At 49.9% G+C, this 22,672-nt stretch overlaps 1 protein-coding gene across 1 annotated transcript in view; it reads left to right on the forward strand.

Annotated features, from left to right (window-relative positions):
• The first annotated feature begins 5,526 nt into the window (after nucleotides 1–5,526).
• The window catches only part of SLC12A8 (solute carrier family 12 member 8), a 49,158-nt gene continuing 32,012 nt past the window's right edge, over nucleotides 5,527–22,672 (forward strand). The window contains exons 1-4 of the mRNA XM_032190041.1: nucleotides 5,527–5,595; nucleotides 6,467–6,613; nucleotides 9,866–10,057; nucleotides 13,631–13,862. Coding sequence (XP_032045932.1) covers nucleotides 5,527–5,595; nucleotides 6,467–6,613; nucleotides 9,866–10,057; nucleotides 13,631–13,862 — 640 coding nt within the window. The remainder of the gene's footprint in view (nucleotides 5,596–6,466; nucleotides 6,614–9,865; nucleotides 10,058–13,630; nucleotides 13,863–22,672) is intronic.

Genomic DNA, 22,672 nt, shown 5'->3' on the forward strand with positions numbered 1-22,672 from the left:
CGACATTAGGTAAAATGCAATTTAAAAGCAAGGTTTGAACTCCAACAGAAAAACGCTGGCTCTTCGTGTACAGAGCTCTGTTTTAGAAACATACTCTTTGTTTAACTGTTGGTCTAGGGCTGGTATGTAGAGCGACTGGTTAAATCACGCGACTAGTTAAATCATGAAGTATATTCACAGCTCTGTCCTCGTGAAAGGAGCGGGCTGTGTGTGTACCTGGAACTCAGCTTGCACACCGCTGCGGCAGGCGATGCAGGTGGGTTGAGCAGCTGAAGCAGGTGGTGCTGAGGTACATGGTGGTTAACATCCATTCCACTAAGAATCAGCCTTTTCTACAATTCATGTCATCTCTCAGGCCTGTGGACAAAAATACACATTTTGTCTTGCCGACTGACCTAAGCCCTGCTGCTTTCCCACTCCCTGAGGGCTCCTTGTGTGTAGTTTTCCCTTCCCTGTTTTATCTCATAGCATTTGCCACCTCCTGTCATTTAAGGAAAAAACACTTTGCACATGACTGCAATTCAGTTACGCTCGGAGAAGCGATGTCAGTCCATGTTTCTGCTAATGTGCTAGGCATGGAAAAGCAGCGTGCTCAGCAGGAATGCATGCAGACCCATCGAAGGCATGCTGTGGGTTGGATTTGGTTGCCCAGAAGGAAAATGTTGAAAACTGCCATGACTTAAATAGGAGCAGGCAGAGAGCGACACCAAGCACTCCTGAAAGTGTTTTTAGCATCGGTGCTTTGTGATTTTACCTTGGAGGGAAGCAGGATGTCTTTAAGGACTGTTCAGCAGTGGGAGATGGCAGCAGTAACTGCCCCAAGAAGTTTTTAATCTCCTGCACATGTGCACATAGAGGCAGAGGTGCCTGCAGGCAAGCCACAGGGCTCAGCTGGTTACTGAATTAGCAAGTCTTCAGCAAGTTTGCAACAAATCACATACTTCAGATTTTGCCCTGGCCCACAAGGTGAGGGAATCTGGCCGAGCCTGTTCCCTGGCAGGTGTAAAACTGGCCTCTGAAGGCAAATGGGGGGTTTCAGAAACATCTCAGGAATGGGAGACCTCTGAGGGAGGAACCTGCTGCTTTCCCCCATCAGGCTTCATCCTCCTGCAAGAAGTCTCCTCTCCTCTTTGGACTCCTGCTTTCCTCTTCTGCCACTCCATCCCTGCTGTTTCTGTCCAAGAATACGGGCTGGTTCATGCTTTATCTCTGTGGAAAATCAGAGCGGGCCAGCTGCATTGAACAGGTGTCCTGTACGGATACTATAGCGAATGGTAGAAGGGCCCTGGCTTACTCTAGCTTATTTCATTTTGGAAGCAAATTAAGTCAATGACAAGTGTTCAAATGCTAAGGAAGGGCACCCAGCTTTAAAATTAATCCCGTTTCCAGAAAGACCACCCCAGATCATGCCTTTAATCCATACAGAGCATCATCCCCACGGGACACGGCATTTTTGGCAGCCCTGAACGGGGAAACTGGGAGGTGAGCGAGGGATGCGAGCAGGTGGCGGCTGCTCCGGGGCGGAACAGGAACCCCATTTCCCTTCGGGGGGCACCAAGGAGCCCCATTTCCCTTCGGGGGGGCACCGAGCCCCTTGGCATTTATCAATCTCTTTAACTATCCCTTTGCTTCCTCAGCCTCCAGACGATTCAGGGTTCGGGAGAAGCCTGCAAAAAAACCCCTAAACGGCTCTGCCCCGCTGCCTGCCGTCGTCTGGGGGGCCGGATTGTGGCAGCCCCTCGCTGCCGAAGCGGTAAGGGAGCGCTCCCCGACCTGCCCGGCCGCGCAGGAGGGCCCCGGGCACACGTGGCAGCGCCGGGCCGGCCCCCAGCGGGGAGGCGCCGCCGGGCAGCGCCGGGCCGGGGGCAGCGGAGCGGCACCGCCAGTGAGTGGGGGACGGGGAAAAAAAAAGGGGGGGGGGGGACAGAAAGGGTAAAAAAGTCCTCGTAAAGGGTCCATAAAGAGCTAGAGAAGGCAAAAAAGGCAAAAGAAGGAAGGAAGGGAAAAGGAAAAACAGAGGGCAAAAGAAGGCAAGAGGGCAAAAAAAAAAGGGGGGGGGGGCAAAAGAAGGCAAAAAGGAGTTAAAAAGGGCAAAAGGGAAAAAAAGGAGATAAAAAGCAAAAAAAAAAAAAAAACAAGAAAAGTGCAAAAGAAGAAAAAAAACAAACTAAAGCAGCAAAACAGAAAAAAAAAAAAAAGGTAAAAAAGAGGGGCAAAGAGGAAAAGAAGGGCAATGAGGAAAAGGGAGAGAGGAAGAAGAAAAAGTGACGGGGGGGAGGGAGAGGGGGAGGAAGGCAGAGCCGGCCAGGTGAGAGGTTCTGGCTGGGCTGGTGGCTTCAGGTGGCTCAGTGCCCGGTACCACCACTGCGGGGTTGTGGCAGGGACATGCTGGCACCCCTGGCACTGCTGGCACCCGAGGCACTTCTGGCACTGCTGTCACCGCTGGCACTGCCACCGCCTCGGTGCAGCCCCAGTGTGCTGACCGTGCCACGGAGGTAGCACTGCTCTGGTGAGCCCAGGCTTGCTTTTTGCCTCTCATGTTCCACATGTTATTTGTGCTGAATATATGTGAAAAAAATAAAAGAGCCGGGTAATTGTTGTGGCTGTTACGGTAAATGAGTAACAGGGAGGGCGAGGGCAGGGCGAGCACTGCTATGTGTGGTGTTACATTCGTGGTGCTGGCGGCTGCTTCGTTTCCCTTTAATCCATCCCTTCCTCAGGGTCCCCTAAATCAGGTGTTTTTAAGAACTTGACCAGGAGAGGAGTGGAGGGGATTTAAGAAACCTGAAGTGCTGCCCGGTCCTTTGGTGGAGCGAGGCCTTGGAAGTGCCTCTTCTGGCAGCAGCAGAGCGGGACCACACGCAGTCATGTTTGTAAAACCAGCCCTCTGTTGGAGAGCTCGCAGCTCTGAGACGCCTTTAATGGGACTATTAATAAAACATCGCTGCTTTGATAAGGTGCGAAGGCCACAGAAAATTCATCTGCAGGAATATGCTTTTGTAATTAAGCAGGGAAGCGTCTTGGTAAAAGGAGACGAGGCTTTTCACCGCCCCACAAGGGGGTTTCTAATGTGCTAGCTTGAAATGTGTTGGAAAGATTAAAACAAGCATTCTCGCTTAATTTATAGACTGGTTAGTGTCTTTGGCAGAAACCTGAGGAAAAGTAGTATCAATTAACTTTGGGATTAGATGCTCGCTTATATTAGAGGAAAGCAATGGCTGTTTGGTGGTTTTGGCAGACTCGCCTGTATAGCTCAAAACTGAGCTTCCGCCCAGTCAGCGACGCAGATAGATAATGCCGCCACAAAATATGTGTGTTTTGCAGTCACTTAGAAACCATGGTGTGCTCATGGTGAGAGGAAGGCTCCTGCCTGGAGGATTCCCACTTCCAAAGCCTGAGTTTTCATGGACGTGCGCCCGACATCGCGTGCCGGGTCCTGGCGCGCTCCTTCAGCAATGTTTGCTTCGGTTACCTTTAGTCTAAATGGATGTGTACAGCTGTGCGTGTAAACAGTCGCCGAATTAAATAATAGGCGAGGGGAAGGTATTAGGAGGCTTGAAACGCTACTGAGGAGCAATGCTGGAGAGGCAATTTCCTGTAATTGCGGAGGAGAAAGTGCTTGTGGCAACGCCGCTGGGAGCGTGTTGAAGCGGAAAGAGCACCGGGAGCTGTGTGCGGGGTGAGGGAGCGGAATAGGAGAGAGCTTGTAACACTGAGGAAAAGGAAGGAAATCCTCAGATGTGGGGCTTTAAATATCTAAGAGGGTAATGTTTCCTACAAGGTCAGCTCCAGGGATGAAACCCATGGATCTCCTTGCTGCGTCGCTCAAATTTTGGCCCCGTAATACTGGTGCATCCAACTTCCCTGTGCTGTCGTACACAGGATGTGCTTCCAGCTGTCCCTACCTGCTGCAAAGGGATGGGGCCAGCCACTTGTGGGCTCCCTTAGCGGAATGTGTCAAGAGACCAAGATCAAGAGAAGGCTGCCTGTAGCCTTCCTCACCTCCATGCATACAGCTGGAACTGCTGCAAAAGACAGGAGCTTGTGTGACCACAGGGAATCCTTTACTGAATAAAATTGCTGGCTTGGAAGGGCTGCACTGGGGAATCTTAGGAGAATGTGTCTATTCAGTTGTAATTGTGGTTCATGTTGCGTGTTTTCTTCCTCAGAAAAAAAACAGAAACGCCTCCCATGCTGCCCATTGTGCCTGGTCCTACAGGAGACTTGCGGCCACCTGAAGGAGCAGTGGTGGTTATTGATTTCACAGGGTCATGGAGGCAGGGTGGTGAAAGCTCTGATAAAAGCTGCGATTCACACCCTGCTGCCAAAATCCTGACGGACCTAAAGTGATTTTCACTCTGATTCTCTGTGTCTCTGTCCCTGTGAAACAGGAGCAGCACATTTCTGTCGTTTGCCTTGTCTCGTTAGCTTGTGAGTGTGACAAGTCAGAGATTTCTGCACTGTGCCTGTGGTAAAGCGGGTACATTGGTGTGGGTGATCATGTTTGGTTCTTGTAAACCTGTGAACTCAGCTGGCCAGGAGCTGAATCAGCCCTGGGAGAGTGGAGCAGGCAGGTGGGCTACGCTCCCCAGGTGCTGTGTAGCTGTGCTGAGAAGTGGCAATTGGGGGGATGTGGCCACTGCAGGGCCACCTGGGGAAGGTTAAGGCTTGTGGTCAGCTGGAGGGAGGGGTATAAAAGCAGCTCTCTGTAATTAGGAGCATAGAAAACAGACTGACAAAGAGAAGAATGAGGGATGTCAAGGTAGAGAAGTGCTTGTGCTAGCTTTTTCCCTTCTGTTAAGTGGTGTTAAGTTATCCTTGAGAGAAAACCTGATGCTACCCTTCTGGGAACACAGAAGGTGTTGAATTAAGGCTGGCCCTCTGGTGGAGCCTGCCTCTGGCAGCTACAGATTTGAAGCCAGGCCACTGCAGACAAGAAGAGTGTACCTGCAGGGGTGGGTATGACCACGGTTAAGGCAGTGTAATCATTAGCGGTGCTGGGAAGTAAATACTTCACGTGTCTCGTGTCATAAGAGTGCAGGAGCGTGGAATAAAATTATCAGGTGCCAGAATTAAAAGCAGTGAAAGGAAATACTTTTCCCAGGCAGCGCATAACGAAGCTCTGGAGCTCATGCTGCAGGATGCTGAGGGTGCCAGGAGTATGAGCAGGCTCAGCAAAGCCCGTCAAGGGCCATTAAGTGTCAGGCTGCTGATACTGCCCCTGCCATGGGTGGGAGTGCCGCTGAGGGAGCACTGCTCTCTGCTGTGCTGTTCAGTGTCGGCTGCCAGCCTCTGTTGGCTCTGGGTTACAGCCTTGTGCCTCTACGGGCTCAGAAAGCAGCACCGGTGTCTTCTGTCTTTCCTTCTTCCACAGCGAGTGCAACAAAACCATGATTCTCCCACAACGGGGGACCCAGCACTGCAGGGGTCTGAGGGAGGAGAAGAGCTGACCTGCTCGGGTCGGTCCTGCCCGCCGTGAGGGCCACAGCTGTGCCTGGGGCAGGCAGAGGAGACACGAGGGGTGCCATGTCCGGCCTGCGTGCTGCCAGAAGCGAGGGCTACGTGCAGGAGCTGTTCCACGAGGAGGCACAGCAGGTATGTCGGAGAGCTGTCTCCCTTCACAGCCCGGGTTTCCGTCTCTGGTGGTCTGCTCCTGTTGCCCTCGGTGGCATTTTAACAGGACTGAGCAGAGCTGCCCCCCATTCTACTACCTAAACCTGAGGTGCTCCCTTTAGAAAGTCCAGCTTTTCACAGGCAAAGAGCAGCAGCAGGTTTTGGTCTGTAGAAAGGGTGTGAAATAATGTCCTGCCCAGGCAGCAGGGGCAGGATGAGGGCAGCTGCAATGGGAAAAGCTGCAGTTCCCTAGAGTTTTAGCTCTTGGCTCCAGCAGCTCTTAAATTCACAGGTGCCCTGAGTACCAGAGTCCTGTGTCTCCTCTCAAAATGCAGTATCCTCATCCCCAGCTCTTTTGGAGATGGCTGTATGTGATGGGGAAGCCTTCTTAACTTACTCTTCCAGTCCAAGTCTGTCCAGCCTGCTTTGTCATCTCCTCTGAGACACTTCTCCAGTGCAGAGAGGACCCCGCTCATCTTGGTGGGGACAGAAAGAGAGGCATGACATAAGACATGGCAATAAATAGCTGCAGTCCCTGTAAAGAACCCCTCAAATGACATTTTTTTGTTCATGTAACATCATGGACCAGGTTAATTTGCTGAGGCTGAGTAGGATTCTGTTGCTGCTTATCCTACAATAATATTAATTCAGTGTTGAAGGGAGCCCTCTCTTCTATGGCCCAGTGATCCCAACAGCTCTGCAGCCCCTTGATCTTGGAGAACTCAGCAAAGTCATGTTTTGGCACCTGTTGGTGGCCACCCCTGTTGCAATAATGCTGGTCGGCTGTTGCACCACTTCTGCAGCCTGCCCATAGAGCATGAGAGGTAAAACTGAAGGCTTTGCTTTCCTCTAGGTATCTCAAACGCAGACCAGGCCCTGGTGGAAGATTCAGCTGTTTGTGTGGGAGCCGGTGCTTTTTGGAACGTGGGACGGCGTCTTCACCTCCTGCATGATCAACATTTTTGGAGTGGTTCTTTTCCTGAGGACGGGATGGCTCGTGGTGAGTGCTGATTTGGTTGAATGTGTGACTAGGTAATCTCCTCCTCGCCACTTGTCTCCATCACCACCCTTTCTGGTTCTGTAATGCTTGTAGGTACTTTCTTGGTTCAGTCCTCTGGTTATTGCTTAGCTTTTCAGGAGGTTCTACTAAAATCGGAAGCTTAAGTGGTTTCTTCAAGCGTTCCTATTTTAGCTTTCAGAAAAGAAAAAACAGCACATCAACCAACCTGGAAAATAAACAGGAACACCCTTGCCTTGCACTGTTGAGGCAAAATAACCACTTTACCTGAAAAATGTAGTTAGAGCTACTCTGCTGTCTTCCCAGTGCCACCAAAGGGGGTTTCTTCCAAACACATCTGTATTGTTTGGAGTCCCCATTGTGTCTGGAATGGAGAGTCCTCAGTCAGGTGAAATTGTCATCCCTGCCAAAGGGACTTGCACTTGGGGATCCAGAGCAGTATCTCACTCAGGGTCAGTGCTCGTCTCTGGTCTCTTGCAGTGCGATGCAGGACTCTTCCTGATACAATATGTTGTACTGTCCCTTAAAACTTCCCCTCAATAAAAGGCAAGCATCTCCAGGGAATGGTGGAATCTGAGCTTCAGGCAGAATTTGCGTCACAGGGACAAGTTCATGTCACAGGCACGGTGGCCATCTTCCAAAAGGAGCAGGAAGCAACTTGCACTCTATATTGGAAATTGCTTCACTGAGGGCCAGAAAACCAAAGGGAATATCGGGACCCACACTGAAGGAAGAGCCGTAGAAACTCTGCAGGACAACTGAGATGAAATAGGGCTGCTCCCTTGTTGATGGCAGGGTGCAAACTGCATCCCACAAATCCCCCAGTGGGTTCAGATCAGAGGGCAGAGTGCTACTGCGTGTTGTGCTTGCTTGCTTTGTCTTTGCTAGCAGAAGCATGGCTTGCAAATTTTGAGGAGAACCGCGGTCTGTTCTGGTGAAGAAGTCAGGATGATTTTCCTAGCTCCCTCTTCCTCTTGATCTGATTTCCTCCATGTCTCCTCTGAAAGCAAGTTAACTGCTGGAACAAGCACAAATAAAAATAAAGTAAGTAAATAAAAGAAAAAATGTAACAGCTGGAAGCTAGCATGACAGGGAAGGGAGGAGAAGTCAGGGCTGGCAGAGTTCACGTGGCAGAGCACGGTCAGATGTTGATCCATGCGCAGTCAGGCTTTTGCTATGAATTTCCAGAGGTAAAGGTTGCGATTGCAGGGGACCCTAACCTTACAGGCGTGTTCAGCACTCACTGCCTTGCTACACTACTCTATCGTGCTCCATCTTAACACCTTCCAGCATGCATGCATAAATAAGCGTTGCTGTTTAATTTGGACTTTTTTTTTCCCTACTTCCTCGGCTTGCTGTTGTTGCTGCGAGACAACTCCATCCTTCCTCCCTGCTGGTGATCTGCAAGGATCTGTAAGGATCTCTCCTGGTCCCGGCGTTAACCCATTCTTCTGCAGAAACCACTAGCATTAACTAGCTGCCACGTAGCCTGGTGTGTCCAGCAGGTTCTGGGAAAGCCCAAGGCCACGTGTATGTTTGCATGAGTGCATTTTTTTTTTTTTTAACTGAAGCGTGTCTTATTTATTAACCATTTTAACCTGAGGGTAAGCGGGCAAGCTGCGGAAGAAAAAGAACAATTGTTCTTTTAAAAAGGAGTGTCAGATCCTAGTGGACTGTGGTGCTGACCCAGCCAGCAGCTGCATTTATGACAAACCTTGGCTCTGTTCCCTACTGACCAGATAAAGCCCTGTCAAAGGCAGCGGGACACTGAACCAAAATAGGATTTTATGATGATAGCAACATCCTGGATATGTTTCTGTTGTTTCACAAAAAGCAGAAAAGAGGAAAGGAAGGGAGGAAAAAAAAAAAAAAAAAAAAAAAAGGATCTGGGATTTCAACCAACCCCAAAGCTGAGAAGCAGCCTTTTAGTGCTGGTAATAAACAAACCCGTATCAAGGCTAGCGTGACCTCAGAAACTGCTGGAGTGGGAGGAGAGGGAGCGAGGTTGGAAAGGAGCGATGGGGACACGGCCTGTAATACGAGTCAAGGCAGAGGAGAGGAAACCAGACGTTAACGAACCGCTGGGCACTGGAAGAGATTTCTGACAATGAGTTGGAGTCAACCGTGCACTGGACTAAGTGATTTGCCAGAAGGGAAGGTGGGCTGGAGCACGAAGAAAAACTTTTGACCCTGGAAAATAAATTACAGCCGTGTGAGAGAGAGGAGCGGAGGGTCCTGAGCGCAGAAGAGGCGCTTGAATGCTTTTGGAGGCACCCAGCACCTTCCCTTTGGTCCTGCAGAAGGCAGCCTTCCACTCTTCTTGGAAAATCCATGCCCAGATAGCAAACTGAGTGCCCCGAAGCAGGGGTTTGTGCTGGCCCCTGTGAGACCCGCACCTGGCATTGCTCAGAGGCTTTTGCTCCTCGCCCTGCAGCAGCTCCTCCCTGGCGCTTCCTCTGCCTGGAGCAGGAAGGAAATTTTTGTCAGCAGGGCGAAATCCTCCGCACAAAACTATGTGCGAGTAAATTGAGAGCGAGAACCACCTGCTACTTTGCATATATTGTGCAGATAAGACCCAGCGTGAGGCAGTTTATGACTGTATTATTTATCTTCCACGCAGTGTTTCCTTTGGGGTTTTGTTCTTTGTTATCTCATCGTTTGGGAGGATTAGAGCTTTCAAAGGTAAATGTTCTGATAAATTAAAATGCTGGCTTGATGCTTTTAATAAATCAGTTGTCACAGATCCCAAATGTTCAGTTTTGAAACTGTTTTTGCTTTTTTTTTTCTGAAAGCTTTTTAAAAAACAAAACAAAACATTTCATTCTAAAGCATGATGAAACATGGCAATAGGCAGTGACCTCCCTGTGGTCATTGAGTCATTGTTTGACATCATTCTCTCTGAACCAGAGGACAAAATCAGTGATTCATGCAGGAGTCCAGTGATGGAGCAGGACCTTATCACGCAAAGGTCTGTCTGGCCACACAACGAGGCAGGTCTTCTGCAAAAGGGTATTAATGGGAACTTCAGATTTGGCAATCAGTTACATTAATTAGATAATTAGGGTGGCAGTGTGTTGTTTTTGTTTTTTAACCTGTAGTGACTCCATAGTCATTGATCACAAGGAACTAGAAGCAGATGGGTCTTTTTTTTTTTTTGTCTCAATCGATCTGTGTTGTGTGAGTTGGGATTTTTTAATTGTTGTTTTGTGTCTTTTTTTGTTTGTTTCATTGCAGGGAAACACTGGAGTTGTGATGGGCATGTTTCTGGTGTCCTTTGTAGTCCTGGTTGCCCTGGTGACAGTCTTATCTGGAATTGGGGTTTGCGAGAGGTGCAGCATTGGAAGTGGAGGTGTCTACTCCATGATTTCTACTGTCCTCGGAGGTCAAGTTGGGGGGACCATTGGCTTCCTTTATATTTTCGGCCAGGTAAATAAGAAAAAAAAATAAATAAAAACTTTGCAATGTTTCTAAATATGCCCATAAGAGCAGGCCTGTGCATGGCAATCCACCACCTGGCACGGTCAAAATGGAGGAGCTGGGTGTCTGAGCAGGTGAACTGTGCAGGACATCCCTTCTGATCCCAAATTACCCCAGGTGCCAAGACAACTCCTCGCTGGCTTAATGAAACTGAAGAGGGAGAGGCCAGGGTGGCCACCTAAAGCAGAATGAGCAGTCTGGGCTACCATGTTGGCCTCAGCACACTCACCGTGTGCTTGGGGGGAGCACTTGGACCAGGTGAGCCTTGGCTGCTTCCCTGCGGGAGCCAAAGAGAGCAGAAATGGAGCTGGTATGGGAGGGGAGCTGGGCAGAGGTGAGGACCACAGCTAAGTGACTTCTTGAGATCAGGAGTCACAACTTTCTCTGTTCTCTGAAGGGCCCCAAGCAGCAAGTGGTGAAGCGCTGAAATGCAAGTGCAGTAAACATAAGGAATGGAAAGTAATCTCTTAAATCTGTAGTAACTTAACCCCCTCCCCCCCATAAAGATGTTATGAACAGTCTAAAATGTGGTGAGCCGGGAAGAATTTTTATTGAGGTTTGTTTTTAAACGACTGGCTTGCAGCAATCTCTGAAAACCCTTAAAAAACACAACCCAAAAATAATCCCCTCTTCTCCTTTCACTCCAGATTAAAAGCAAGTGTCCATAAAATACAAATTGAATGCAGTTACAAGCCAAGATATGGAAATGGGCCACACATGAGAATCCTTCCTGTAATATTTTCCACTCTCGCTCTCCGAGCGGACCCTGTCTGGGAAAGCAATCAGGTTGCAGCCTGTCCCCAGGGTCGTAAAAGCTGGGCTCTGGCAGTCCCAGCCCGTAGCAAGGCATCCAGCACGCATGGGGGGCTGTGGGGTGGGAATTGGCAGCTCACAGAGAAACTCTTTGCGTGCTCCTGAAAGCTGATGTTTCCTTTCTCTCTGGCTGTACTCAGCAGACTTTCTGCCTGATGTTCTTTGCACCAGTTCTGAGCTGCATCCCCACTGCAAGCTGTGTAGGGAGTGCTGTAGTCAGTCAGAAATGGGGCAGTAACTGGCCATGTGCTGCTGATGCCCTCAGTCATGAGGAATTGCTCAGCATCCTGCTGCAATTCTGCCTGCTGGGGCTGCCTCAGCCAAGCCAAGCTGGGACGCAGCTTGGGGTCCTCTTGCGGTGCTCCAGAGGAGAGGTTTAATCGAATCCAGCACACCTATACCAGGTGTACAGAAACCAATGTGTGCTTGGTCACAGTGGCCCTGACTGCAGGGTTGGGGTTTGGTGCTTTTCTCTGCAGTCTCCTTGTCTGGAGTGGCTCACAGTGAGAACTGTTTGTGCAAGGAAACGTTTTCTAGCCTTAAAACCGCTTCGTGCTAAAAGCTAAGATGAGGCAGCACTTGTCTGGGTGTGGAAAACCCACTATGTTCTTCACCCAGCAAAATGTGTGGCTTGCAAATGCAAGCTGATTGCTGCAAGCGTTCAGTGTAGAAGTTCACTTCTGATTTCAAGATGGGTAGTTCAAACCCTGAGAAAGAAGCCTTTCTTGCTGGGGTGATGGTCACTGCTGTGCAAGGTGCAGGGGGGGCTTTGCAGCACCCAACCACCTGGTCTGCTGGTGATGCTCATGTTTTATCGAGGGAAAGGCTTCAAGAACATTTGTCATGTTGAGGCTATCAGAAGTTCTCTCCTGGCCTACTTCCTTCCAAGTGTCCTCCTAACAAGGAGAAGTGGTACATTGCAGTTGATGTCAGGGAAGTAAAGCAATCTTGTTTAACTCCTTCAAAAAATGGTGTTGGTCAGAAATGGGAGTGCAACCATCCTGCTTGCTGCCTGTGGTGCTTTTCTTCATATGAGATGCAGCCACCGCACCTTGTTTTAATACATTTATTTGAGTTAGAATCTGTTTTTTTTTTTTTGTTGTTTTTTTTTTTTATGGTTTTGTCTCTACTTCAAATCTGAAGTGCAGTGTTTGTGTGCCCCCTTGGAGCTGTGTGGGCTCACGGTTCAACCTCAGCCAGCTCAGGAGAGAGCCTGTTTTGAGAAGTGAGTGTGTGGGTAGTACATGTGTTGTCCTCTTAGTGGTGGTGTATAGGCTGTGCCAAACACAAGTAAAGAAGAGAAAATCCACTTATTTGGGGACTATAGAATGAGCCTAAACAAACAGATTTTTATGTATTGGTGCTCAAGCAAGGCATTCACTTTGCAGGGCCTGAGATATCTTTGGTGGAGATGTTTATGGTGGGGCTATCAGCAAGAAAAAGACTCTTTCAGGGTGTAGTTCACCTGATCTGTGCTAGGTCTGTTCTGCTAGAACTGTCGCATAAATCTGGTTTCTCCAAGAAGTACAGCTATTGCAGGCATTGAAATCATGAGGCTTAAATGTATTCTGTGGAGACTAGCTCACTTTCACACTCGAAAAACCAGCGTATATAGGCCGATCTAATCACTTTCCTGGACAATTAACTTTCTTGTCTAGACTATCTGGATAATGATATTTATGAGAAGAAAAATAATAATGTTATGTCTTAACCGCTTGCAAGCATTTAAGCTGACATCAGAGTAAATGATTGGAACTAGTTTAGGACGTGTGTGCCCCCTGTTTTTTTTAATGAGATGTTTGCCTGTGGTGGAAATGAATCCTTCTGCAGCTTGGTGGTCCTGGAGGTGTCTGAGCCCAAACAGGTGAATCCCATGTGTGTTGTTTGCCTAGAACAGTGCATGAGCATGCACTGATCAGAAACTTTTTCCAGGTGCATGATGAAGCTCATCTCTTCCCTGTCACCTGGCTGCTGTCACCTAAGCAAAAGAGCAGGCTGTTGGGTTGGGAGGCTCAGGTCCCCGAAGGCATGATGCTCTTCCAAGGGAGGAATTACCCTGCCCTGCAGGGTGATCTGAGGCCTGAACCTGCAGCGGTTTTCCTGCACTGCAGCTGTCCTGTCCTGCAGCCTGCCAGCCACCCTGGGAAGGGTGCTCATCCTGCTCTGCAGCAAGACAAACAAAAGGCTTTCCCAAGTGCTCAGGGGGCACGGGATGCACAGTGTGCTCTCCTCAAGTGTGCAGGCTGCCTTCCAGTAGCAAGATGGGGAGCCAGTGAAACATCAGGCTTTGCATCCAAACCAAATACTGAGTTAAAAATAAACCTTAGGAGGCAGTGAAGGGGTAAGCATGCAGCCATTCTTCAGGCAGGTGTTTGACCAAGAGCCTTTCTTTGAGAGAAATAGGAGAAGGGAAGAAGCTTACAGAGCTTGACCCATCCTTTTCTTCCTTGGATATGTCAGGGGGGTTTCTCTTGGGAAGTTAATTGAGGGTAAATTTTAAAGCCAGTGGGAAGTTTCTGGTTGCTGCTGTGTTTACCCAAGCAGAACATGTGCTGCCTTCCCCACACTGCCCTGACAGCGGGCTCTGTTGTAGTAATAAGGTTCAGTCCCTGTGGGTCAGAGTTGCCTTAAATATTGTCGTGTGACAACAAATGCCTGCCTGCTGTGGGCACTGCACCCACGGGATGCTCACAGACCGCTGTCCTTCAGTGTGTTGCAGGTGCCATGTACATCACGGGCTTTGCGGAGTCCATCGCGGATGTGCTGAGCCTCAGCAACATCTGGGCAGTGCGGGGCATTTCCCTGGCCGTCCTGCTGGGGCTGCTCGGCATCAACCTGGCAGGAGTGAAGTGGATCATCCGCCTCCAGCTCCTGCTGCTCTTGCTGCTGGCTGTCTCGACGCTGGACTTTGTCATCGGGTCCTTTTCGCACCTTGATCCAGGTAAAGCTGGGGGTCCTGAGCTTTGGGATCAGTGCACGTTGGTTGTATGTTTTTTTGTTTGTTTGTTTGTTTGTTTGTTTGTTTTTCCATAGGGGTCTTTGTGAAGGTGTACATCCAGACAGAGGTAGAGCTCAGGGCTGCCAGATGTGGCTTTCCTGTGCTATGTTACCAAGTCTGTAAGAGACAACCCCTAATTTTGCAAGGAATAAGTTTTTCCAGAGCGTTGCCTGAAGATAAGTCATTAATTTGGCAACTAACCTTAGGAATCTAGCTTTTAACTTGTGCTTTTGTTATACTCCTATTGCCCTTGAAGGTTTTCTAGCAACTGAGAGCTGCTGCGCTTGTGATTGAGGTTTGTAACCTGCTTGCTGTTTGACTTTGCATTAAGTATTGTGCTGAGAAAAATGTACGATTACAGAATCACAGAATGGCTGAGGTTGGAAGGGACCTCCGGAGGTCATCTGGTCCAACCTCCTGCTCATACAGGGCCACCTAGAGCAGGTTGCCCAGCACCGTGACTATTACAGATCCAACTTGTCATGGAGGAGATTTTCTCACTGGAGGTGTGTGGCATCCCTTAAGCCCTGGCATTGAGGTATGCGGTCAGTGCTGGCCCCAGGCTTCCCAGCTGAGGAAGCAGCATCTATTTGCTGCTCAGGACAGGGACAGGTGGGGTGGGGAAGGGAGTTGCTCGGGTTCCAAAGAGTTTCACCCATTAACTTTCACCAGCCTGATGGTAGCCCACAGTGGGGTCTTCAGTGTGGGGCAGCTGGGCATTGGCAAGGCAGAGGGATGGGGCTCCACGAGTCCCCTTTCCCTTCCCTGCATCCTCATCCTGAAAGGATGTGGGAAACCTGCTTGCTGCAAGGAGTTGAGGAGCACTGCAGCCAGCACTTCAGCAATCACCGAGTGCAATTAGCTGAGTAAACAGAAGGTGTCACCTTTTTCTTGGGTTCCCCTGCATCCGAAAGGGTCTTAGGCAGGGGTTCAGGAAACCTGCTGAAGTAGCTGGAGGGGGAAGATCTCCAGTTGTGACGAGCTTGTTACAGCTAGAATTCAGCTGGAGGGGCGTAGATTCCAGCTGTGCACTGAGGAGACCTTTCATGTAGCCCCAGAGACCTTTCTGATAAGGGGCAGAAGGGGAATGCTCGGGGTGGGGGATGACAATGGGGAAGCAAAGGTGGGACCAGGAGGAGAGAGAGGAGAACATGCGTCAGCAGGAGGCACGGCCAAGCTGAGGTCAGTGTTAGCTGTCTTTGATTTCATCCACTGCTGACAGCTGAGCCATTTTCTTCTGACAGAAAATAGAGAAAGGAGCAGGAATGAGGTGGCTGAGCTGTGACGGGTGGCAGAGGAGGGTGTGGGACCCGAGGGAGGGCCAGATCCTGCCCAGCTGCTCTGTGCCCACATGGCTGGGTCTGTGGCCTGACTGGGAAGAGCTGTACTGTCTTGTCTTATTTTTAGACAGCTTCTGTTTGAGGGAATGATCCCGAGCTCAGGCTGGATGCCCGGCACGGTGCTGCATTTCCCCAGCAGGCCTCTGAGTGGTGTGTCAGCACCGACGGTGAGCCCCAGCCTCCGCCAGCCTCATCCTCCCCGGCTGGCCAGGTTAGGGTCAGCCTCCTGCCTCTGTGTTGCACCCCTTGGCAAAACGCCTCTCCTGCCAGCACCCCACAAACGGCTGGGATGTGCTGGGGTCGGTACCCATCACACCGTCCCTCAGCCGCAGGCAGCGGGGTGCAGTGTATCTGAATGCTGCCCTGGGGGAGGCACTGGGAGCCATATGGCTCTGGGGACAGAAATTAGTTATCTTTGGCCTTCGGTGACAGCAAGAAGTCCTTTTGTTCATGGGCAGCATTTAGCTGCAGTCTTTCCCTCCTTGAGCACCTGTGATCGGTTGTCTGCAGGCTTCACACATGTACGGTTGCTTCAGGTCTGGTTAACTGGCTACAGCAGCAACTGTAAATGCAAGGGAAAGCATGAGACACATGCTAAAGGGGTAATTTTGGAGGAAGGACCTGTGAGCTGCAAAGGTTTGGGTTGCTTCCTTGTTTATGGCAGGTTTCCACAGTTCTGCTCGCAGCTTTGGGTCTCAGTTTCCCCACCTGCGCACTGGGCACACAGCAGCCCTCCCGCCGCTGCGCTGGGAGCATTTCCCCTCGCTCGCAGCTCCAAGTGCTCGGTGAACACTGAAGACCTGTGCCTCTGCCAAGCAGTGATTGTTTGGATTGCAGTGATCTGCAGGAATGCCTGTCCATGCTGAAGGCCTGAAGCCCGTGCCTGTGTGTGGTTGCACTGGATGGGGGCCCCTTGCTCGTCTCCTCCGTTCCCCAATCTCACACCCAGGCACACACAACGTGGGATGTGGGCCAGGCACTCACTCCCTTCCTGTGGTTTGCCTTTATTTTTAGTCAGAGGACAGGCAGTATTTACACAAAAGGGGCTTCTCAGCAGGGCTTCCCGCTGCTATTTCTCCTTTCTCTCTCTCTCTTGCTGTGGCTTGTCCTGCAGCCAGGCCCGGGCAGTGCCGGTCCCTTCTCCAGATGCTGCCGTCCCATGCAGAGACTGCAGGGCTCGGCCTCCGAGGGGAGCTAGGAACCTCGAAAAGCTGCAGTGGAGGAGAAGCTGTAAAGAGCGAGGGCAGGAATAACGAGTGTTTGTGTATTTTAGACGCAAGGGGGAAAACAAACAAAAGGGAAGAAGAAAGGTGAGGATCGCTGTCATTCTGAAGCAAACCTGCCTGCCCTACCTGAGCACTGTGACCACCAGGCTGCAGTGTCCCTGCTCCTGGCCCCAAGGACTTTGGCTTCTCTCTGCATGCTGGTGTGGTACCAAACCCTGCAGCCTCCTTTGGGTGCCATACCCGAGGCAGGAACTCTGGCCTGAAGCACCACGGAGCGTGATGCTGGGTGCCTGGTGAGCACAGGAGATGTCCTCCTGACCCATCTCCAGGGCAGGAGGTGGATGCTAGGGGTTTGGATATGACCCAAGGGCTCAGCCAGGGTGTGCTGGGGTGCTGCAGGTCAGGCTGCAGGCAGAGTGGGGTTGGACTGTCTGGTTCTGGAGTTGATCCTAAATCCCCACCTTGGACCCAGCCAGTGCTTCCCCCAGTGATGGGTCATAGTCCCATGCTGGGATCCCTGCGAAGGTCAGTGTTGAGGAGAGGGGCTCTTGTGCTAGCTAAAATCCAGGCTCTGAGCTGTCTCCAGCCTCTCACCTTAAAACTCAGTCTTACCTCCAGAAATGGAGACCCCTGTGTTACCTTCCTGCCTTGCTTTCTTGCCAAACCTAATGCAGGTGAATTAAGATCAGCGCTCAGCTTCTTGGCCCACAGCTGGGACCTTGTGCTTGCTACGCTGCCGAATAACAGGTTCCAGGCAGAGCAGCAGTGCTGGGGTTTCTTGGCCTGTTTGTTTTAATTCTGTAGGTGCACACCTCAGAATCAGCCCGAGTCATTTCGGGGGAAGCAGTGAACATAAAAGAGAGGACACTGTCTGCGAGCAGCTCCTCAGAACAGCATGTGAAGCTTTTTGGCCTCTTCACGTACTGAACATTAGAGTCATGGAAAAAGAAGATAAGACTGCTGTTAATGCCCACACTTTTATTTTCCTAGCATATCTCTGCTAATTTTTGTGTAGGGTGACTCCCAAATACTCCCTTCAATTAGGCGCCTGCTTTCCTGTTTTGGCAGTTGCTCGCAGGTACCCCGCTAAAGCAAAGCGTCCGTGGGATTAAATCGGGCGGGGTGGGGTTATTTTGGGGGAGATCTGGTGTTAATTTGGTCCTGCTTTGTTTTGTTGGTGAGATGAAAGGAGTCGCAATACAAGGAAAAGTGCCCCAGCTACAGCCTCTTAAATGCCTGGAATGTTCCTGGGGAAAAAAAAAAAAGGATTTTGTTGTGGCAGGGAGTTAAATAATGGGAAGGAGAGGATCTGGCTGAGGCACTGCTTGGGCTGGGACCCCCATTCTGCAGCTCACTTAGGGTGAGCACAGAGCTGTCCAAGTGGGGCTGAGCCCCTCTCCTGGAAGGAACCCACGCAATTCATCTCCCAGGGATGTCTGGAGGCTTTGAAGCCTGCCGAGGCCCTCAGCACAGCCCCTGCCTGCATCCAGCCCGCTGCAGCCCCCAGGCTGTTGCTGCTGGAGCGCTTCTGGTTGGGATCACTCCCCACACAAACCACATCCTCCGTGTCACCCGCTTCTGTTTTAGCTTTCTGACGCTGTTCTCACAGAGTCTAGGAAAGAAACATTTATCCTCATGTCTTCCTCTGACGGCGAGTCCTGTGAAGGATTTCTCCCCTTGGCTGTCCTGTGGCTGCCTGGGAGAGCTGGTGCTCTCCTGGGGGTACTGCTGGTGAGGAGCCGTGGGGAGGGGACTGGGGGGATATCTGCATGGGGCTGCTCCAGCAGAAAGGGGACCTGCAGTTGTTCAGATGGTGTGTACATATAAAAGCTCCGGAGCTGTAAAGATCCTTAAAATGATGCCTCAGGGGCTTTGGTGGATTGAATTAATGAAATGCATTCACATCTTCTATTTAACGTGAAAATGATCAAAGCATCCTAATCAGAGGCCTCTGCTTGGCCTGGGCTGTTCTATTGTATTTTTGGGCACGAGGGGTGTGCCCCAGTTCTCTAAGAGAGGGTGCAGGAAGGATGTGTGTGTCAGAAGATGATCTGCAGTTAATCCCAGAGGCTTTATCCAGGCTGATTGCTGACTTCCTGGCTTGAAACACATCTGGAAACTGGCATCGAATTCCAAGTAGAAATCACTGAGCGAGCGGCAGCAGAAAATCCCACTTTGCTACTGAACAAGGTAGACCCGGTGGTGAATAAAAGCAGGAGGCTGCTAATGCAATCTTTATTTATTAAAAAACACGCAATCGCTTTCCCCAGGTTTTTCCAATTATAGCACATTGAATTGGCGTGACATCACCTTTGAGCCAGGGCCAGCCTATTCAACAGTCTGGCGAAGAAATTTATTAACTGGTTACCTGCCAATTGTCTGGGCTAGGAGCTGCAGCACAGATGTGTTTTGAAAAGTGATAACATTGTTAGGGGCCTTGTTTAGATACAGACAGGAAAGCTACACCAGTCTCTCTGAAGTAGGTATTTTAAGGCAGTTGGTTTTCTAAAAGAAGTAAAAATTCAGCCCACCAGCCTGAGGCATCTCCCTGGGCGTGGTGAGGAAGGGATGGGAGCTCGGGGTCCTGTGGGTCCCTGCCCTCCTGCACCCACTGGGTCATGCTGGGGATGCTGCAAAGCATCCAGCTTCATTGATGCTGGTAGCATCCCTGGGAAGGGAGGAAGTTTTTAGCATCTCCCCATGGATGCCCTCATTTTTCCCCATGCTGGCTGCTCAAGCTTGGGGAAAATGTCCCATCAAAGCTCCCAGGCTGCTGCTCTTTTCTCTCGTTTGGCTTTTCTTCAAAATCTGCGACCGCCTTGCCCACCATCCTCCCTGCAGTCCTCTGGCCTCAAGCAGCCTGGCTGGAAAGAGGGTTATGATGGGATTTGAGAGCTGGCTTGCTCTCTCCCCACTCTGTTACTGCTCCTGGGATGTGCATGTGTCTAAAAATTGCAAGCGATGGATTCTCCATTGCATTCCCAGGGACACTGCTCTGGTCACAGCTATCCCAGGCTGTCTCCCTTCCTGCAGCCACAGCCCACTGCTTTGGCTCTCCTGGGGACTTGGGGACTAGCTTTTATCCTCCTGTTCTGCATTAAGTCCTCCGGCTCCCCTTCAGTCTTCTCTGCTCTGGGCTATGCTGTGTGAGTGGCTGTGCGGGAGCAAGCATCATCCTTGGAGCTTGCAGAGGTGGGGATGTCATCAGTCAACGCCTTACAATGTGCTGCTGCCCTCAGGAGGGGGCCAGGAGGCAGGGCTGGGGCAGCAGAGGGTTTGCTTCTATCTTGTGGGTGTTAGTATTTAACTCATTTAATAGGTGTATAGTAGGAATTAGGCTTTTGATTCAGCTTGTGATAGTATTAGCGTGGAAGAAAAAACACTGCCTAGCCCCATAGTGAAGGGGAGATGATATCCCTCCTGATTAATAAAGGAGATTTCATTTGTGGTTGGTTTAACCTTTAAATTTTTCACTGTTTCCCTGCGAGATGCTGCTAAGCTTATCTTCCTAGAGCTTGTAGATAAATCCTGAAACACCTCTGAGGCTTAGGTGGTGGTCAGCCCGTGCTGCCCCCCAGCAGGATGCTGTTCAGGGTGCAGAAGCAGAAAGCTGATTCATGCCCCCATGTGTTTGGGACAGGTCAGCTGCTGCTTGGTACCCTGGGCTTTGTCCCCTGCTAGATATTGCCTTCACATGGGCTTTCCTCTGATAAAACCTCCTGCTCTCAGGTTTAGCAGACACTTGCTTAATGCTAGGGGCCTCACAAAACGGGCTGGCTCGGGAATGATGTATATCAGCCCGTAATCCCTCCATCTCTCCCTGTTGCTGTGTTTTAACTGGACAGTTTTATTGGATTGCATTGATTTTTGTGTGTGTGTGCTGCTACATGATTGTTTTCAAACGATGGAGATTTGATACCGTCTCTTATTTCATCCCCCCAGAGTTTAATTCCAGTCACAGTTCGGCTGTGCCCTGAATCAGCTTTCCTTATTAAGGGATTTGACTTAGGAAGGTAATTTCTGGGTACTGGAGTCTTTCTTCAGCCACTTCACTTCTAATTTGCATTTGTGTCCTAGGCTAAAGAGGAAACTGTGCAGGATATGGGTTCTTATCTACTGCTCATCATCTTCCCTGCTGGCTTGTCTGAACAGTTTTTGGCCTTTTTTGGTTGTAGGTGAAAGATTTCGGCCTGGTTGTATCTGCACTGCCCTGGAGGATGGCCTGGTGGTGGTTCTTGGTTTTCTTTTATACTCAAAGAAGAAATGTATTCATTGAATAATGTGGTTTTAGCAGGGGAAATGTGTTCTCTGATTTAAACTGAATTCACTGAATGGTTTCAAACAAAACAAAACAAAAAGATCCTTTTATGTGGCAATGTCTTGCTCAGCTTTTCCAAAATCAAACGCTGCTTGATTCCCAGTTCTGAAGCTAGGCTTCGAGCTGTAGCTGTGTGTGCTGTGCAAAGGGGAATGAAAACCTCCCCAAAATAAAATCAAACTATTGTTTTGGACACAAAGAATCAACAAATGGACTGGTTTTCTTTTTAAATATTGTTACCATCCAGATAATATATCCATAGCTTGAAGGTATGGGATGCTCTAGCCATGAGTATGGCAGAAGAGTGTGTAGAGCACTGAGGCTGTTGCTGCCTCTCGGAAGCTGGGGAGCCGATCCCCATGGGTTGGGCTTTGTCCCAAGCAACACACAGAGCAGCTCGGAGCGAGCTAGCCCGAAGGATGTGTGTCATCGCTGCTGCAGCTCCAGTGCCGCTCACTTTCCTCCAATTGTTGTGCCTTGACTCAGCCTAAATTCTGGGTTCTTAAGGCTGGGAGTTTTCATCTGAGAAGCTCTGCGGAGCCTCCCGCAACAGGGACTTTGGGCATGGCTTCCAAGAAATACCTCTCTAATTAATAAAAATATCCCATTTGTGCAAAATGTTTTCCTAGAAAAAGGGTGAAGCAAGGGATGTTTTATTTCTCATGTGACTTGTAATGAATAAAACCATTTCTGCTGGCAGGTTTGAATAATGCTGAACAGCCAGGTAGCGGATACCACATCAAGAAATAAAATAGTAATGGAAGTATTTTATATATTATGGCAAGACTATACTTAGTATTAAGTAATATAAAGCATAAGTGGACTTTATAAAGTTGAAATACCCGTGTCGTGTTAAAACCTTTTCCTTTTCTTTTTTTTCCTCCTAACCAAAATTTCAGATTTTCTACCTGTAGAAAATGCTCTTTCATTATTTTATTTTTCATGGCTTTTTTTTTTTTTTTTTTTTGGCAGAAAATAGTTAGAAAACACCAGCCTGTGTGGCCAGTATAGAGGCCAAACAGCTCTGAGTTACTTCCATAAGGCTTACGTTGTTGTTTTTCCAGGTCTCCATCCCCCAGAAGCCGGGGTGGGGATGGAGCAGGGAGTGCTTGTCCCTGGGTCACCAAGCCCTGCATCATGCAGAGCTGAGCTCTCCCTCCTGGTGGCTGCCCAGGGCTGTGGGCAGCACAGGCTCCTGCGTTGGCTGCAAGAGGCAAGGGTGTCCCAAGGATGAAATGTGCTCGATCAGCTAAATCCAACCATCGGGGGCTGATTTAAGCAGCTCCTTTTGTTTATTACGGCTTTTGTGCTATTTTTAGCTGCTGGCCAGCACTCATTTTTGCAGGTCTGTTGGATTTAGGGGAAGGAGGATGCCTGCGACCTGCTGGCTGTTGTGGCCAGGATGCCCCAAGGTCCCTGCACCACGAGGAGATCAGGGATGGTACCCATGTGGTGAGTGACAGGGAGCAAGTGCATCTACGGGGGGTCACCTACACCTGGGCCTCTGTCCCCCTTCTTGGGGTCTCTGGGCAGAAGAGAAGGATGCAAATATTTGGGTTTGCCATGCATGCAAAGGTAACTGATAATCCCTGTGTGTTTTTGTTTGTTTTTGCTTTTCTCCAAAACCACCCCACAGCACTTCTGCTCTAGGCTTTCCTTCTTGCTCACAGTTTTCAGCACACAAACCCTGGCCTCCCCCATGCCCGTTGTAACAGAGCACGATATTGTAGCGTCCTGAGTCCAGCCTTTTTCAGAGCATCCTGGAACGGGCAGCAGGATGCTCTGCCGAAGCCCTGAGCAACCTGAGAAGAGGCCACCTTGGAGAAGAGCAAGCCGTTTGGTGAGACAGAAAGCAGGCAAGGAGTGCTT

The sequence above is a fragment of the Aythya fuligula genome, chromosome 6 (assembly GCF_009819795.1).
Source record: "Aythya fuligula isolate bAytFul2 chromosome 6, bAytFul2.pri, whole genome shotgun sequence".
Classification (NCBI taxonomy): domain Eukaryota; kingdom Metazoa; phylum Chordata; class Aves; order Anseriformes; family Anatidae; genus Aythya; species Aythya fuligula.